The sequence below is a fragment of the Trichoderma camerunense genome (genome assembly GCF_050948025.1).
Source record: "Trichoderma camerunense strain CBS 138272 chromosome Unknown V8C40scaffold_3, whole genome shotgun sequence".
In the NCBI taxonomy this organism is placed as follows: Eukaryota; Fungi; Ascomycota; class Sordariomycetes; order Hypocreales; family Hypocreaceae; genus Trichoderma; species Trichoderma camerunense.
Window position 1 is genome coordinate 1,184,261 of NW_028145367.1, and position 17,544 is coordinate 1,201,804.

The window sequence follows — 17,544 nt, forward strand, 5'->3', positions numbered from 1 at the left end:
GGACACATGAGAGTGTCCTAGGAGAGCCAGCCTAACAAGCACGAGGGCTTCGGAGGCTGATCCTCCCCAGCGCGCGTCATGCTCTGACTGTTTGCCTAAGGGCCCACGATCAGCAGAGCACGTTGTTTGCTGGGATGATGAAAGCTGACGGGCAGGAAACCAGAAAAAGAGAGCAAAAAGGCCAATCAGGCAGAGCAACAAAAAACACCCAACAATACCGAGCAGAGCCCCTGTCAGGAATCATCGTGTACCTAGCTGTCGCACTGTCCAGCTCCAGCCACCCCCGATGTCTTGCAAGGGACAGACGGACAATTGTCCAGTCCATGGGCCTTTGACCCTTTTTTCTACGTCAGCAAGTCTGTCACCGTGACGCCACGGAAAAGGTCGCGAGAAAGAAGGAAAGGAAGGGACAAAAGTGAGACACTGACACAGACAAAGACAGTGGATGAGCCGCATCTCCGAATCACGGCAGTGCTAACCGCCCAGCCCAGTGGCCCAGCCTCACCGTTGGGACGCAGATTCGCGGGAGACGAACAGCCCTACTAGTTCGATTTTAATATCCCGCGCCCTTATTTGTGATTTGCTTGTTTGCTCTTGGTTAGGCGCAGTCGCAGTCGCAGCGACACCCAACGGACTAGAAGGGCCAGCTCAGCCCATTCCAGGCAGCCCGGCGCGTGCCGAACAAATCAAGGGGGACTCTCTACTGTACCACATAACATACGGTATCTATGCATCTGTCCATTCAATTAGTATTTGTGCTACAGTAGATTCCTCTCTATAATACTCTGTATTTACGAACAGACACTTGTTATACTGTTCTGTTCTGTTGACCTCATCCCATCTTACAGTCTTCTTCTTCGTGTCCTTTCTTTTCTAGTGTGGCTGATGCCTGGAATGAGACAGACAAGGACCCTCCTTGGGCTTCTAGCCTTCTAGCGCCATTCTAGAAGAGTTTTTCTTTCTTGATTGCGTGGTCCGAGCGCCGCACTTCATCTTAAACCCGACTGCGAGGCTCCACCGGCTTACCCTCTAGTCAAGGATCCCTCGGCTGGCTAGAATCCCATTCGATTCCCTTTTCTGTTCGGGACGCCTGCCATCCGAGCATTTTCGACGATTGCCATGTTGGTAGAGTTACAGGATTGGCTTCTTTTTTGTGTTTGACCTGTATTATTTTCGCCTTTATATGTTCTTTTTAACTGTGAAACTGTGATTTTCTACTCGCAGCCTCTTTTTTGAATTTGAATTTCACAAGCTTCGTCGCATCTGCCGTATGACCATTGTCTTGGGATTTTTTTACTTGTCATCACCTTATATCTGCACTCTCTTCCACGCTTATCACCCTGATCCCGGGTGTTCGGGATTTTTTCTTCCCCCTTCTTTCTATTCTAATTCATCTTCGCGTCTACTCCTTACGCGCTCATCGATTAGTACCCGATTCCCATTACACGTCCCTATTATCAAACCCTCACTCAGCTCGTGCAGCGCGCAGACAGAGAGAGACGCAGCCCTTGCCCTGATTCGTAATTCTGTCGCCGGACCACGGAGAAGCCCGTCCATCCAAAAATCGGGGAGGGGCCCCCATTTTCGAAGAAAAAAAAGAGGTTCCATTGCAGTGCCCTTACTAAAACCAACTTGATTGCATACTGTACTCCGCAATCTTTTTCCCAACTTCCGTGGCCCTGCTTTCTGAGGCCCGGCTCCGGACTTTCCCTTGCATTCTTTTTGCCCCCCTTCCAAAATCTGATGGCGCCAGTTTCTATATCGTCATTCTGGATTTCTTGTGCTCTGATGTGGCAAAGCTACTGTAGAGCGCTTTCCCTTGCATGTTCGCCCTGCATCGCGTGGCCGGTGTAGGCCAATCCTTGCGAGGCTATTCATCAGCGTATGATTGATTCCCTTGTAAAACGAGCGAGTGCTTGTACGGTAGCACTACTACAGTACTCGTATGTAGCTAGCAGCGGTAGAATGTTCGTTTACATAGATGCAGCCACTCACAGCGGTCCACGAAATGCATACCATCTGCACGCTTTTTTGGCTACATGGACTCAAGTCTCAGTCTGAAGTCTTAGAAATCTGAAATCTGAAAATTCGAGAAATACCTCCCAGACTCAAAACGCAATGGGCTGACACGTTACTCATACCCGGGCGTTGCTCTTATCGTGTTCGCGCCGGAGAGGCCATGAAGCCTGTATTACTTACTCCCTTGACTTCAACGCACAAGACAGGCGAAAACCACATGCTTTTTTTGTGGCTTCTCCCCCCATTTTCACCAGGGATGCAAATTCCCCAAAGTGCTCGCTTATCACCAATTCAATCAATCTCCCTCGGCATTAACTTGCACCATCCCACCTTTCCCCTTTTCCCTCTTTCTCCGTGTCCAAAATAGCCCGCTTCAAAAGTGCGACCCAACGTCTAAACGAGCCGCGCTTGCTAAGGTCCCCTTCAAATCCCTCCAAAACTGGAAAATCCATCCAGGGCCCCATACAGCGCCCGCAAATGAAGCCGGCGGTTCTTCTCCTCTGTCTTTCTCTTTTGCTGATCCACCATCTACTAATCCATCTAGACTAGGCACTTTGTTCTTTTTCTTCCAAATCGTTCTGGGCAAAAGCCCCAGTCGATCTCCCCCCTCCTTCTCCAAATCCGATCCATCTCCGAAACGCGATAACCTATTTTCGCAGCCTTCTAATCCTAGACAAGCTTCTTGCTTGTAATGAAACAAGGGGGAGGATAAGAATAGGCCTTTGAAGCTCGCTTGTTCAGTTGACTACAACCCCTCATAGATACTCTCGAGAGTATTACACGAACGAGTACATATGCTACAAAATTAATATCGCGTTCCCAAAAAGAATGAATGAGTGAAACCAAAGTAGAAGTGCACTGAATCGTGCAATCATGCCACAGGGAGTCGTTTCTATCCGTCTTACCCTACATACACGATTTGCCCACCAAACGCCATTGATTTGAAATCATCCAAACTAGCAATGTTGGCTAATCATCTCTATCATTTTACCCTTTTCGTTCGCATCTATGGCTCTAAGTTCTCGTAGATCCACGCTGGCTTGATCACTTGCATCATATTGATCGCCATCTATATTATTACACATTCGATTGCGAAGCTTAGTAGTATAGTACCTATGAACTGAAGCAAGAATACGTGTAGTGTCCAGGTATTGTTTGGATTAGAGCTTCTCCTCGCATCTTACAGGGCGTGTGATGAGTATTTAAGCTTTGAAATACCATATCATCAACAGCTCTCGGAGTAGTCCGAAGCTGAATTCTCTTTCGGGCTATAGACCTGTTGATGAGGCTGAAGCATGCCACTCTCCCCCCCAGAGGCCCAGACTCTCGGTCATTCCCCCCATCGATTTTCCCATTGTCAGATGCCGCAAGCTAGCAAAGCCCTACATCCTTTTACTGCTGATTGTCGGGTTTCTCCTGTTCTGAATTCGGCATTAGCTGATGGATCTCCGATATGGAGTGGCCTTAAATCAGACACAGCTCCATATATGTCACGTAAGATATCGCGGCGGGGAATCAAGCACGAACCCGAGTCAGAGGACGTTGGTTTCTTATCGTGTTCTTCATTTTCAGTTTGCTGAACGGCGTTTTTATCGGCTTCTTCGACGTTCTCGGGGACTACTGCATGTAGGCCCATCACAAGGCTAGGATCGTACGGGATTGTAGACGGCATTTTTCTGTTGAGGTTGGAAAGCTGGAAAATAAAGAGCCTGCGAATATGGTGTCGTTAAATGCGGTATTATCTTTCATGAACTGGACGCTCAGCAACTATTAATACTTATATGTGTAGCTCTATGGCATCTCCCCAAGTTAGGCTGCGCTGAGTTGAGTCCTGTTGGGTTCCGTTAGCCGCCTTCTTCGAGTTACAAACATCTGCTTCAACAGAGCTGAAATGCATATTAGTGGAGCGCAGGTGAGAAGCTGTAGTGGCCCTACACTGAGGTGCATGGCTGGCGTAAAAGTATTTGGGGAACATGAACGATAACCCAGGATATCACACCACAGACACTGCTCCAGGAAGGAAAAAACTCTCCATCTAGACTGTTAACACTCATTTCAGTTACTACTGCTATATTCTACGCATGCTCGCTAATTCTTGCTTCATCCGCTTTCCAATCCCTGCCGCCTCTTCCCCAGATCGCCCACCAGAACCCGCACAACATATCCTATCCACATAGCCAAGGCATATGATACATCATTTGTGACGACAGCTACAATGGGACGGTAGAAAAGTTCACGACGGGATTAAAAAAGTGGTGGATCCCTTCCCAGTTATCAAGTCACTGTAATATCAAGTACTTGTGTCTAAGTACAATGGCCACCACTATGTGCCAAAGTGGTAATGCAATGCACTGAGCATGCGATGACACCCTTTGCCCTCCATCCCCGGTTTAAAGCCATCGTAATGCATACTATGTACATATAATCGTCAATTCATGCGGCAAATGCCGTCCCGTCTTGTCCGGTCTCAAGAGGGATCATCGTCATCTAAGTTCTATCTGCACATCCAGCATGTGTGTGTGGTTGTGTGCGTGCATGTGTATACCGTCCCCGCTCCCTTTTCTTCTTCTCTTCATCCTGTTGACCATAGTCATCTCACATTTAGCCACGGTTCACACAAAATGTCTACGTATGTACGCGCCATAGTCGTTTAAACCGTATTCATATCTCATGTTTTCATCCACCAACTCTTCGTTATGTCATCATTTCACTCAGTCTTGGCGGCGTTGTCGCCCTCCAGGTGGATTTCGGCAACTTCGTCTTCATCGTCGCCGCTGGGAGGCCCCGTAGGCACCGTCAGGACATCTTCGTGGGCGTCCGCAGGGGATGGTGCTTCTCCGTCCACAATTCCATTGGCAGAATCGGCCGATGTCATGTGAGCATCGGCTTCAAACAAGTCTCCCTTAGAGCCGCTCCGCTCATCGCCAGATGAGTCGAATTGTGCGTCATCGCTGGCATACTCGGCGGCTGTAGATCTCTCTGCTCCACTGTTATCGAGCCCGCTAAAACTCCAACTCTGTGTCATATCGAGAGATTTTGGGCCTGCTGCTTGGAAGTTGCTTGAAGCACCCAAACCTTCATCCTCGATGCTACGAATTGCCTCCTCATATGGTGGAAGAGTTCCGTCTTGGCTATCGGAGAGAGACTTGATTGTGGTATGAGTAACACCAACCTTCAAAGGCGAGCCTCGGCCAAGGCTGTCGTCGTCGGCCGATTCGCCTTCGTCGTCGGCGCTCGTATCCGTGTTGTACTTTTCAAAAATTTGAGCATATCGTGGGCCACCTAGGTGGCCGCTGGTCCGGCGACGGTAGAAAAGTAGATACGCTGCGCTCGTCACCACCGACGAAGGGTCGGAAACCGCTGAAACGGAAGAATCTAATGTCAAGTATTAGCCCTTGTCCATCTTATTTTCACACTCCGAGAACCGAGACTTACCATTGTAATTATACCACCGCCCATCGACAAAGTTCTTCGCATACGCGGTGTAGTGACCTCCGCCCAGCCCTCCGTAGTGGTCATCAACGCCAATCAGGTCGTATATCTCTTCCTTTCCGTCTTCTTTTTGAATGACTCTCGAGGAGAGGTCGAGCCCCTCAATGGGGAAGTCAACTAGAACATCCAATTTGTCTCGTCGCCATCCGGAGCTGCTGAAGCGCTTCAGGTGGCAAATCAAGTAGTCTGGCGTCTTCCAGAGATCGAATTTCTTGCTGGCTCTTCGGTGTTCTTTGCATCGCGGGCAATACCACATGTCTTGCTCCGACAAAACCTCGGCTCTTTCAAACTCGTCCAAACACTCCTCTAGGGTGATGCCTCGGGACCTACGATGTTGGCGCCGCCTCTGGTTGATCTTAAGGGCAGGGTCATTGACGGTTTCAAGATCGACAAAGGTCTTAGCTCCCTGACTTGCATCCTGCTTCTTTCCAGTGTAGCCAAACACCGTCTCCCAGCCCTCCTCAGTCCAATCCACTACAAGGCCCTCTTGAAGTCGAATTAATGGACCACCGTCAGCAACTGCTGGGGGTGTCGGCTCGGAATCGACGACTGGTGAGCGCTGCGCGTGCTTACCAGCCCGCATTTGCTTGTCGCGACGCTTGTTGCCCTTTTTACCATATGTTTTATGATTCTTAAACTTCTTTCGTCCACCGGCGATCTTCTGAGCGGGTGGTCGGTTCCCACGAGTTTGAGCCAATTGCTATATGTATCGACACAAGTCAGCAAAGTCATCACTCAAGGGATATATGAAAGGGGAATCAGGTTGAAAGCTACGAAGATGTAAGTAGGGGAAAGAAACTTACCCGGGCGCCGTGAGGCAAATCCTCTTCATCAGACTCGTCCGCCATGCGTGTCTGTACAGACTCCTGCTGAGGGCTCTCATCCTCGTTACTGCTTTCCTCGTTGCCAGAAGCTGTGCTGTTCCAGCTCTCGGGGCTTGCCTGGTCCTCATCCTCCTTAATGGGTGGTTCTGGGATACGATCCGCGAGCTTTGGGAGAGTTCTATTGTTATCAACGTTCGACCAACCGGTTGGAACAGGGCCATCTGCCGTGGCGGCAAAGTAGCTGAACTCAAAGAGGGTCTGGAGTTCCGGCTCAAGGAACTCGCCTGGTTGGACAAACTTGGGACGCTGAGTATTGAACTGACGAAGAATCTGTGGCTGGTTAGGCAGAGGTAGCTCAGGAGGAGGCATGGCATTAGCATTGGTCTGGGCGTCCTTCATGGTCACGTCGACCATGTCATCTTCTCCCTCGACAGATTTTGCAACAACCTTAGTGTCTGCAGAAGAGTCGGCGTCAGATGCAGTAGTGATAACCATGTCAGCCTCGGCCGCGTCTGAGCCTTCAGTGCTTGGCTGCTGGTGGAACTTTGACCAGGTCGAGAAGGTTGCCACTCTCTCCAATACCTTGCGCTTGATAATTTCATAGTTTGACGCTTCTTCTCTTGTCAAGATGATGAAGTGCGGAGGAGAGGTGCCTTCAGTCACTTTGCTGGAGCTTTGTGGTCGTCGGTGGAGAACTGGCACCACCATTCTCTCATACCTGGGGTCATCCCATTCATCAGTGGTTTCAGGTGGAGTGTCGTCGAGATCCAACATTGAACGAGGCTTCTTTTGATAGCCCTTGGCCGGCCAATTGGTAGGCACAGCCTCCAACTCGTGGAAGGTTGCAACGTCGGAAGTGCCTATCTCCTCTGAGACGTCTCCGCTATTCTCGTAGATTTTGAAGAACTTGTCCTTAAACTCTTCGGCACCCATCAGACGATTCACCGGTACACCTGTGCGAATTGACAAGAAAGACTTGAGAGTCTCAATCGAGCTATGCTTGGACAACTCAATCTCGAACTTAACGGGAACGTCATTAAGAGGGAAAAATGTAACAGTCTTGGCCCACATGTTCTCAACGGGCAAGGGTAGCGTCAAGTTGTTGAAGGGGTCGAATGTGATGCTAATTTTACTGCACACGGGACACTTGAGGGTCGACTTGTACATTCCAGTAAACAGGTCGAAAATAACGGAGTCGTCTCGTCTTTTGGTAATATCCCATACTTTGTCTGCCATCTCCTTGATTGCCGCTGGGTTGTTGATCATGTCATCCGTAGAATCTGGCTTCTCAATGTATGGCTTATTCTTGATGCGACTGAGGTCTTCCTGGAGGGCATCGAGAAGGAATCCGAGAAATTCCTGCGAGTCTTGCTGGCCCCAACCAGCAAAGGTGGATCGAACGCGACCAACAGTGCTCTTGAAATCTCTGGGGACTACAGAGCCCCTGCCCTCGTCATAGATATCTTTCAACAGCCCGTTGTAAGCCATAGCGACTCTTCCGTTATAGCCTAGTGGATTGGTCTTGTTGAGTTCGGTAGAGAAAGTCCCTGTCATGAAATATTTGGACAATTCTTCTATGGCACGGAGGCACTGCAACGCCGAGTTCATGTAGCAAGTGTTTCCGAGATTCTGCAAGCCTACAGCGCCAAGGCTCCGACCGTTTTTCTTCTTCTGCATCCTGCCACGAGTGGCGGGCCCGTCTGATGAGCTGGGGCTGCTCCGGTTGCTCAAACTCTTGGACAACGCGGTGTTGTTGGTTCGCGTGGGAATTGCCTTTTCGAGTGACCGACTTGTGCAGGTGCTCACCCAGAGGTTCTTATCAACCAATTCATCAACAACAAGGGTCTCATCGGTCACTAGATCGAAGAGCTGAATCGAGGCGGAGCCATTATAGTTGGAGTTTACGGTTTGATCTTCAAGGCTTGCTTTCCGTCTGGCATTCTGGACGCTCGCGAACGAAGGAACGTCAAGGAGCAAATGTGACCATGAAGAATTTGCCGCGCCTTCCGCAGCTTGATCGCGACCAGGAGAATCGGGCGGCGTTGTTAGGGCAGCCGGAGGTTGGGCATTGCTCGCTCCGAGCTGCTCCGTGTTCACCACGAAAAGTCGAATCTTGCGGTCGAGTGGAATGCCGGCAAGCCGTTTAATATCCTTAATAAATGTCTGGGCATGATATTTGCGGCTTCTGGCCAGAGCCAGAGGAGGGGGATTCTCGGCTTTGAGCGACTGCTCGATTGGTAGCGGGCTGAGCTCAGACCACAGGCGATGCACACGGAAAATAGGGGGGTGAAGCTCATAGACAACTTCGGTCGGAGATGAAGCATCGACTGCGGTATTGATAGCCGTTCGGACGATAGGTTTTTGCCCCTCTTCGATGCCATACCACTCCATGACCATACTCCAGGCATCTTCGGGGAAGAGTTCGAATGATTGTTGATCAAGACCAGGCTTGAGGCGAACGAAATCTTCACGGCCAGGCTCTTGAATGACTTGCTCGATGATATCCGAGTTGTCGACTGGGCCCAATGACACTTCGGACGTGTCCGCCTTGCCCGAGCGTAATGACAAGGCCTTGTCCACCCATGTACGCGATACGAGATAGGCTTTATCACCCTCCTTTGGCAGCTTTTCTGCTGAAGCCTTGAGTAGCATTTCAATTATCTTGACCTGCTCAATGAGTGGGGGAGGGGCAGCTATAATGGGGGAAAAAAGGTAGGCGTTAGTAACCGTGCAACGTGCAGTATTTCCCTTCTCAAAAACAAATTTTGTCGTTTTTGTGGAAATTTTCTAGTTGAGAGTATACTACAACTTACATTGAACAGTAGAGGTATCGGTACCGTTGGTCAGCGGTTCTGAATCCGTGACTTCAACAACGTCAACGCTCATGGCGCGGGGCAGCTCCGCCGAGGGGTTGGCGGAGGATGCCATCTCCACGTCCCCAATGCTGCTGGCAGCATCGATGTTCTTGTCCGGGATGGTTTCGGGATCCATGCTGGAGGCTCGTCGTTTTAGCGGAGAGGATGAACGTTGGGGCAGCTCAGCATCTCCGTTCATGATAGCCCTCTTGGAGATGAGAAACGGTGACTGGCTCCTGGCGTAGGCTTGCACGGAAGCGGCGTCGTCTCCTCCTCTTTCGCTACTATCGATGGAAGTTTCGTGATAGAAGGACGCGCCGGGGGACGAGGCAACGGACGAGGCGTAGTCGGCAGAGACGAGAGACGAGTTGACGTGGGCTTGGGCCTGGGTCTGAAGGCGCGGGGGCACGCTGGAGGCAGTGATGGAACCGGCACGGACGTAGAGCGGCGCTTCAAGCCCGGAGGCTATGGGCGTGGCGGAAAAGGAGAGGGCGGCGTCGTCGTCGGGCTCGCACGAGGGGATGGCGGTGTCTGGTGATGGAGAGGTCGGGTCGTCAAGATCGAGCGTCAAGGGACGGGCAAGCTTTCTCTTCTTTGAGGAAGACGTCTTGACAGTGAGCTGCCCGGGCAGCTCTGGGGGAAACGGGGAAAGCGAGTGGTCGAGGGAGGCGAATGGGAAGGCCTTGCATCTAGACACAGGACACAGCAGACCGTCGCCTTCGAGGGGTTGACAGAATCAGCCAGACAGAAGACTGGAAGCAGGGCCACCGGACATCGGGGCAGTGGAGGCGGGCGGCGTTGTTTCGTGCGAGTAGAGGCGGTGTTTGACGGGCTGTGTGGGGCGTCTTGTCAGCTATTTCTGGACTTTTTTTTCCCAGCGGCTCGAAGGGGCAAAGACGTCACAGCACAAGTACCGCCGGGGTATCTGCGAGTACAGTGCCGGGAGCAGCGCAAGGGCAGCTGGGCAGAGCAACGGCAGAACTGAACACAATAAATACTCCGGCGAATACTCGATGCAAATGTACCCGATCCGACACTTGATGCAACACAGCATGAGCTGGTGGGTGCTGGACCGGGAATAGCGCAGTGTCTTGTGCCGCGGTGCCTGACCTACCTGTGGGAGTGCCTGTAAATCCGTGGCCTGTGCCTGGCGAGAGGTGACAGGCAGACAGCCAAAAAAAAGGATCAATACGTATGGGTACGTATGCCTGCGCGTGCCTGCAGGTTGTGCCGCTTTAGCAGGTGAATCAGGCCAAAAACAGAAACAAAAGGAGGGCGAAGGAATAATACCTAGAAGTGAATCGAAGAAGGAAGAGGAAAGAAAAAAAAATTGAGCGAAGCGAAAGAGGAACAGCGGGATCTGGTTAGGGCCCCGTTTTATGTAACCCAGCCGCGAACCACTAGAGAGTGTTGGCTCAGCTGTGAATGCAAAAGATGATGGCCAGGGTATTAATGAAAAAGCAGAGGCACTGATTATGGGAAAGGCAGAAATTGAGTCAATGTCGCTGATGGTCTGGACGATTCCAGCTTGGATTTGTTGTGGTTGTAGCTGTGACAGCTGCAGAATACGATACTCATAGCCGCCAGACGTAGAACGAAGCAAAAAAAGACAACATTGGAAAAGTTACACATGGAATTCATACTAGTGAAAAAATAAAACCAAGCCACAACTCTTCACTGGTCTATCTATCTAGGTACATACCTTGGCGCTCCCTTTCATTAACTTTGAAAAAAATAAGAGGGCTTGGGAGCACCGAAAAAAAGAAGGGCTGTAATCCGGACGGTATTACTTGTGTGCCTGTCCTTTTTAGTTGCAGACAGGGCGAGACAAATCCCCACACTCGTCCAACAGCCGCCCACTAAACGACCCGGGCAAGGGTTCAAGTGAATCCATATTTCATCAGCCGGCATGGCCAGCGCACAGAGCCAGCAGGGCGCCTGAATTCTCAACTGCCGTGGCGGATATATCACGGCTGGTACATCTGTATGTAGACCCAGGTACACACATGCTCTATCTGGAATCTTTCAAGTTGTTCTCTGGGAATGGTGGCAAACACTTTCGGAATCTTCTATTTGTAATTGATTGATCTCGCCCATTTATCATCGAGGAACTAGGTACCGATGGATGACGAATAAATATAGTACCTAAGTACGAAAAGACACATTACCATCGTCAATCAGGAGAGGCGAACGAGAAATAGATTATACGAGAATGGATGCCGCAAGCACATGGTAATCTTTGCGAACATTCAGGCATCCGTTGTCACACGCGCATGGCGTCGTTCCTCTTGCTTTTCAAGCCTCCTTGCATCAAGCATTTGTACTTGTATCTTAAACTTTATAGGGCTGTCATGTTACTTTTCACCTGGTAATACGAGGCTTCTGTAAACTACCAGGTATCTACATAATTTCCGGGCAGGTTAGTAATTAGCAGTTCCAGTGACGCCAACACTGTGGTGGTTGCTGGCGTCTGCCGGATTCAGGGAGAGACGGTCGATGCGCCGGCCTGCAGAGATTTTCAGGTCTTAGTGCTAGACACACGGCGTATCCGTCCTAACCTGACGGGCTTGGAGCTTGGTCATCAAAAAGCTGAGTGAGTTGTTAGGGAAATAGTGACTACTACTTCGTACGCCGTGTCTGAATTGTCTAATATGCCCGACACGAGAGTACTTGGGGCCTTTCTAGGACATCCTAACTCTTCCTGAGAGCTTTGCTACAAGCACAAGCACAGTAAAAACGAGGTAGTCTTAACGGGTGATTTTCTAACAATACAAGTTCTGTACAACAACCTCTTCCGTACAAAAAGTCGAGTCTACCACATATATAGTTGTCTTTTTACCAAACGAGGCGAGAGTCCAAATAAACCCAGCAATTGGCTATCTAAGGCACCCTCGGGCAAAACAGTAACTCAAGCAGCAACAACCCCAAAATCCGCCGCTCTTCTGCGTCTCGTCCCAGACCCCTAGAAAAAAGAAAGAGAGGGAGAGAGAGGGAGAAAAGCTCTAAAATATATACTTGTAGTTAATGCCCCTTCCACCTCTCCCCAAGGAAATCCCCTTGCTTGTGCAGCATCAAACATCTATCAGGTTTCCTTTTCTTTTTTGTTTTGAATAATTGGAAAATCATCGTAATTCATCAAAATGCCGCGGTGCTTCAAAGCTTTGAATCGGCCTCTTCGAATTCGGTAAGCTCCTTAACGGGGCGAGCACCAGAGCTTGCCTGAAGACCAGCCTTGTACTGTCGGCCGTCGGTAATCTCTATTGCCGCATCTATAGCCGCTGCGACATCGCTATCTGTTCCCTCAACTTCAGGAGCGGTTTGAGGTAGTCCGAGCTCCTTGGCCTTTGAGAGGAGAGATGCGCGTTTATCATCGGGAACTGATTGTTCCGCCTTGAGATGTCCCTCCAATGAGTCGAGGCTCGCTCGGCTCTCTTTGGGAATATCTTCCAGTCCCAAGTTCTTCAAGAGGTCCACAAGCTTCAAATCCAGTTCGTTGGACCCTCGAGCATACAAGTGAACCGAAAGACGGGCTCGACTGCTGGAAGATGGGCTAAAGTATTTGTCAAAGAAGCTCAGCATTTCAGCCTTTGTAAGCGGCTTCACGTGGGCAGCATCTTCTTGAGCTAGAGGTTACAACACGTCAGTATCTCGCGCATATTTAAAAGATCAATCAATCATGTCGCTTACCTTGCTCAAAGTCGTAGTATTCGCTAGATATTTGGGCCCAGTGTCTTGAAGTCTCTTGGTCGAGATTACGCAGCTTTTCAAGTCTCTTGATAACCAAGCTTCGCTTGTGGCCCTCAAACTCGGTATCCGTCATTTTCTGGAGAGTCTCTCCAAAGCGGACCAAAAAGGCCTCGATACGCCTGTCCAGGTAATCGGGAGTCCTCTCACTCTGGATCAGGAAGCGGAAGCCGCAGGTGGTGGAAAAATTGCGGATGCTGGCGAAGACAATATATCCAAGCTGCTCTTTCGTCCTGAGTTGATCGAAAGCGGGCTCGTGCATCATCTGATCAATAAGAAGAGTCTTTGCGCGAAGCACTCGGTCACCCCTGTCGCCCACGTACAGCCATGTTTCAACGCAGTGGTTGACGTTTGCGGGGTCTTTCAGCGTCTTCTTGTAGACGTAGTTTGACCCAGGAGGTAAGATGAGTGAACGAATGATGGGCCACTGAGACTTGGGCAAGACGCGGGCCTTCAGAGTAGACTCAATCATATCGGTTAGCTTCAGAGCCTCACTCTTGTACATGTTTCCATGTACGTAGACCTCGACATGCATCTGGGCTAGCATTTGCTTCTGAAACTGTCGCACGTCATCTGCAGTGACATCGCGCAGTTCCACAGCAAGCTCCTCTACCAGGTAGTCACCTTCTGCGTTGAGCCAAGATGTGTAATCTCCTACTTGCTGATACGAAGATTGAAGCTGCCAGTTGTCGTAACCGCGGGTAAGACGTTCCTTGACAATGGTGAAGCGAGCATCTTTGATGGTAATGTCTCTCAAGGTCGCAGCGACATGCTCAAGAAGAAGCGGAAGCTTATCGTTGTATCCTGAAATGTCGAGGAACAAGCCTCGAGAATCCATTGACACCGTGTACTCAAGTCCTGCAAGTTCTGCGTCGTACGAGTATTCTTCCAATGCATCTCGCACCAACTCCGTAAACAGTCTAGCCTTGACGCTGCTCTGGGCAGAGGCATAAATGATGGGATTCTTCAGGCTCACAATGACATTTGCCTTGGGAACCCAGAAGGTGTCATCCTTCTTCCACCAGGTGCGAGCCTCTGCATCGTTTCGCAGGATCCGAGGAGCCAATGCAGGCTCTGACACCTCCTTCTTCTCTACCTCGAGTTTGCTAGGAATGAAGTTGTTCTTGTGGGGTAAGTGTAGCTCTGGCAGTCGCTTCTGGCTAGGAGTAGCCATGGCACGCCTCCAGTCATCCATCAAATCCGCGGGAATCTGCTCGCATGAATACTCTGTACCATACCACTTCTCCTTCTGGTCCCAAGTGCCCGGGAAAGTGCGTGAAACCACGGAAAGACGAAGATTGTCTGGCTGAATCTTAGATAGAACCTGCTCGATAAGCTTCGAGTCAAATGCTCGCAGGCGGCTGTGGGCACTCAATAGCCACTCTCGTGGCAAGGGCTTTTGCATCACAGAACTGACTCTGCTAGTGAACCGACTGGCAGGAGTCTTTTGTCTAAATTTGAAGTCCACGTCGGCCATGCCTTTTTGCTCCTGGAATATCCATTCTTGAGGGGGAGCTTCGCGAAGGAGAGCAATGTACTGGAAAAAGATGTTGATAATTTGGGGATATACTTTAAGGCCCTATAATATCAAGCTGTTAGAGGTTATCAATCACTCAGAGCAAGGAGCTAGGCTTACTTCTTCCGTCAATCGGATCTGGACTTCAAAGACACCTGGTGTGCCGGGGCAGATGGGGTAAGCGCCGGCAGATAGGCTATTAGCCCAACCCTTGTTTTTGATATATGACATGATACTGCCGGGTCCCTCATGACCAATGAGGTGAGAGCAGTATCGACTAGGTTGGGACTCGTACAGGTACTCCTCGTCAATGAAGGGGAAGCAGAGGTTTAACTCTCTGGTGTCCATGACTGGCTTCGCGAACCATTGAATGCCAATGTCGCTTGGTCGGAAAGGGAGCTCGTCTGTCCATCTGTTGGGAGCCAGATTTTTGTTGGCAATGCCGGAGAAGAACTCGACGGTCCATTTCTGGAGCACATCAAGAGGCTCTCGGCCCAAAATGACGAGCTTCATGCGATTTGCAGAGTAGTGCTTGGCATGAAATTCAATGAACTTGTCTCTGACATTAATCCCACTGGCTTCAGGGAGAGTCTTGAGCACCTCTAGATTGCCAGTGGAGAAGTGGCAGTAAGGGTGCTTCGGATTTGACAGAGACTTGTCGAGCTGGTGTAGGCGCCAGGTGTCATTCTGCAGATTCTTCTTGTTCTCCGAGTCGACAGCTTTAAGTTCCCTGTCCAAGGTGCTGGACAAGAAGAGCGGCTCTATAAAGAACTGCGCAAAGCGGTCGAGGGCCTCACGGAGTGGTGAGGGATTGGTATCTGACGGATCTTGGTCGTTGGCAGGCTTGGCAGCGACGTCGAAGTAGTAGTTGGTCGATGTGGCGGCTGTATACGCATTGGAGCTGCCAGAGTTGGCAGAGAGATACTGGCTGTACTCATTCTCGATAGGGAACTTTTTCGTGCCCATGAACAAGAGCTACAACGGCTCCAGTGTTAGCCCCCAAGTGTTTGCTCGCAAGAAGCACAATTGGCAAGATACGGCAATTGCAGTATAGGAGTAGGAACCGAGAGAACCCAATCAAGTCCAAAAGAAAGCAACAAGAACAGGAGACGCGACTTACATGCTCAACCGCGTGTGCCATGCCCGGCATTCCATCCTCGTCGCTGAAGTTGCCCACATTGACGTCAAGAGCGGCGCTGGCCTTGTCCGTCTCGGGGTCGTGAACCAGCAGAGCCTCGAGCTCGTTTTCCAGCCGCACCACGCGGTAATCGCGGTCATCTAGCGAGGGCTTCTCCAGGCTGTCGGTCAGGACAACGACCGGCGATTGGCGACTGGGGGCTTGGGCCTCAGCCTTGACCGGCGCCGGCACACGCTGCATTGCGGGGGTTTGTGTGGTGAGGCGTGCGGATAACAAAGAATTCCAGTGTCCAATGTCCAGTGCCAAAAGATCAACAGACGCGGCAGCAATGAATATGTGCCGACAAGCCTCGGAAAGGAGAGAGAGGATGTTCAGCCCAGGGAACTAAAAGGATCGTATGGGTGATTGGTTTTGGAGGTGGCGGCTGTAGGCTGACTGATCGAAGACCCGTTGCGGTGTGAGGCTCGTAGTTTGCTAGTGGGGGTGCGCCACCCAGGTTTAGGTGCCGGACGGTTTCGACAAAAAGAGGATCGGGAAAATCACCGAAATGGAGCTGCCTGCAGTGGGTTAGAGGTTGTGTTTCAGCGGCTGTTTCTCAGGATCGAGATTGGTGGGAGTGCAACGAGAAAAGAGGGTGATGAACAAGAAGAAGAAATGGTACTGTAGGAGTAATGGCAGCAAGAGAAGAAGAAATAAGAGGGCTGTAGAAGGGACAAAGGTCTTCGGCAAAAGTTGGACGAGTACATGTAATCAGTCTTATATAGCGGACGCAGCTGCTTCGACAAGTCCTGCATATACATAGTACCGAGGCATTGGTAGCATGGGCTTTGTGAGATGGCAAGAGTTACGTTGATTGCGTACTTTGTCAGATGCCTGGAACACCCTGTCCGAAGCGGGCTGCTGAGAAGCTGTTGTTGCTTATTTGCTTGCTTACACGATCTGAGGGTGAAAGAAGCTCCCCTTTCAAGCTCGCTCCTCACGGTCCCCCTTTGAGGCTGCCATGAGACGGAAGCGGACGATAGATTATTTATACCTGGAGGATTTGCTTTTATTTGGATCGCCAAGCTAACCGTGCTACATGCATTTCTTTGCGGAAGCTCATCTCATCGACTGGTCATTGTACATGGTGTTTACAACTTCACACACTGCGCAACTTGCCACCGATTGTAACGAGCTATTGGGGAACCAGCGTGCAATAATCATGCATGTCTTTTGCCGCCTTGATATTTCCCAGGCCAAGATGCCACTCCTTGCTTCCCAGCACGGAGTAGCTGGTCCTAGGATGAAGCCAAGGGAAACTAAAATGTTGCCATTATGTACGAGGTGGCATTTCTGGACGACAAATCATGGGACCAGTAAGTCGAATGCCGCCGTTGTTTGTTGGGATTGTGCTTCGGGATGTGGTGACACAAATGTCATTGGCTCCGCAGGGTCAGTCCCAGTAGTCTATGATGCACAGCAAAGGAGACGTGAAAAGCCGAAGCTTTTGTGATCCTGCAAGGGGTGTGGGGAGCAAGATGGCGCGCCCCCCGTCTCGTTTCCACCGTCTTGGATGCGGATTCGCAGTGGGTATGATTCTCTCCCAAAGCTCCCACTAGTCGTTCACTGGTGGGCTTTGTCCTGGTCGTACTCGGAGCAGGGATTGCCGTTGGTCTCAGCGTGAACTTGTACCTGATAACTTCCTGGTGATGGGCAAACATTTTGCTCAGACGTCCCACGGCATGATAACAGCGGGGGGCTGTCCAACCACAGAGCGTTGAGTAGACGCCGAGGATTCCCTCGGCAGGTCGCTCACAGCCTCCCCCAAGTACGAGTACGGATATGTCTGCTTGGACTCCGTGAAGAGGGGCGCGCTAAACACAGAGGTCAGGGTTGCGATCTGATCTGCTTACTTGGGTCAGTGAGCTTAGGCCACGGCCATGCATAAGGCAAAGAGATGGCTATTTGACACGTCAA

At 50.6% G+C, this 17,544-nt stretch overlaps 2 protein-coding genes across 2 annotated transcripts; both read right to left on the minus strand.

The window, feature by feature from the left end:
• Positions 1 to 4,726: 4,726 nt before the first annotated feature.
• V8C40DRAFT_272990 (putative ubiquitin-specific protease UBP12) lies at positions 4,727 to 9,389 on the minus strand (the record flags this gene model as incomplete). The annotated part of the gene is made up of 4 exons (XM_083220420.1): positions 4,727 to 5,394; positions 5,455 to 6,211; positions 6,315 to 9,028; positions 9,149 to 9,389. The coding sequence occupies 4 exons, from the start codon at positions 9,387 to 9,389 to the stop codon at positions 4,727 to 4,729; spliced, it is 4,380 nt and encodes a 1,459-aa protein (XP_083077041.1).
• Positions 9,390 to 11,828: 2,439 nt separating this feature from the next.
• Positions 11,829 to 16,437, minus strand: V8C40DRAFT_235656 (Metalloenzyme, LuxS/M16 peptidase-like protein). The gene is made up of 4 exons (XM_083213889.1): positions 15,571 to 16,437; positions 14,571 to 15,425; positions 12,878 to 14,513; positions 11,829 to 12,813 (listed from the first exon to the last, which is right to left on the minus strand). Exons 1-4 carry the CDS (start codon positions 15,826 to 15,828, stop codon positions 12,344 to 12,346), a joined length of 3,219 nt encoding a protein of 1,072 aa, XP_083077042.1. The 5' UTR covers positions 15,829 to 16,437; the 3' UTR covers positions 11,829 to 12,343.
• Between the last annotated feature and the right edge of the window lie 1,107 nt (positions 16,438 to 17,544).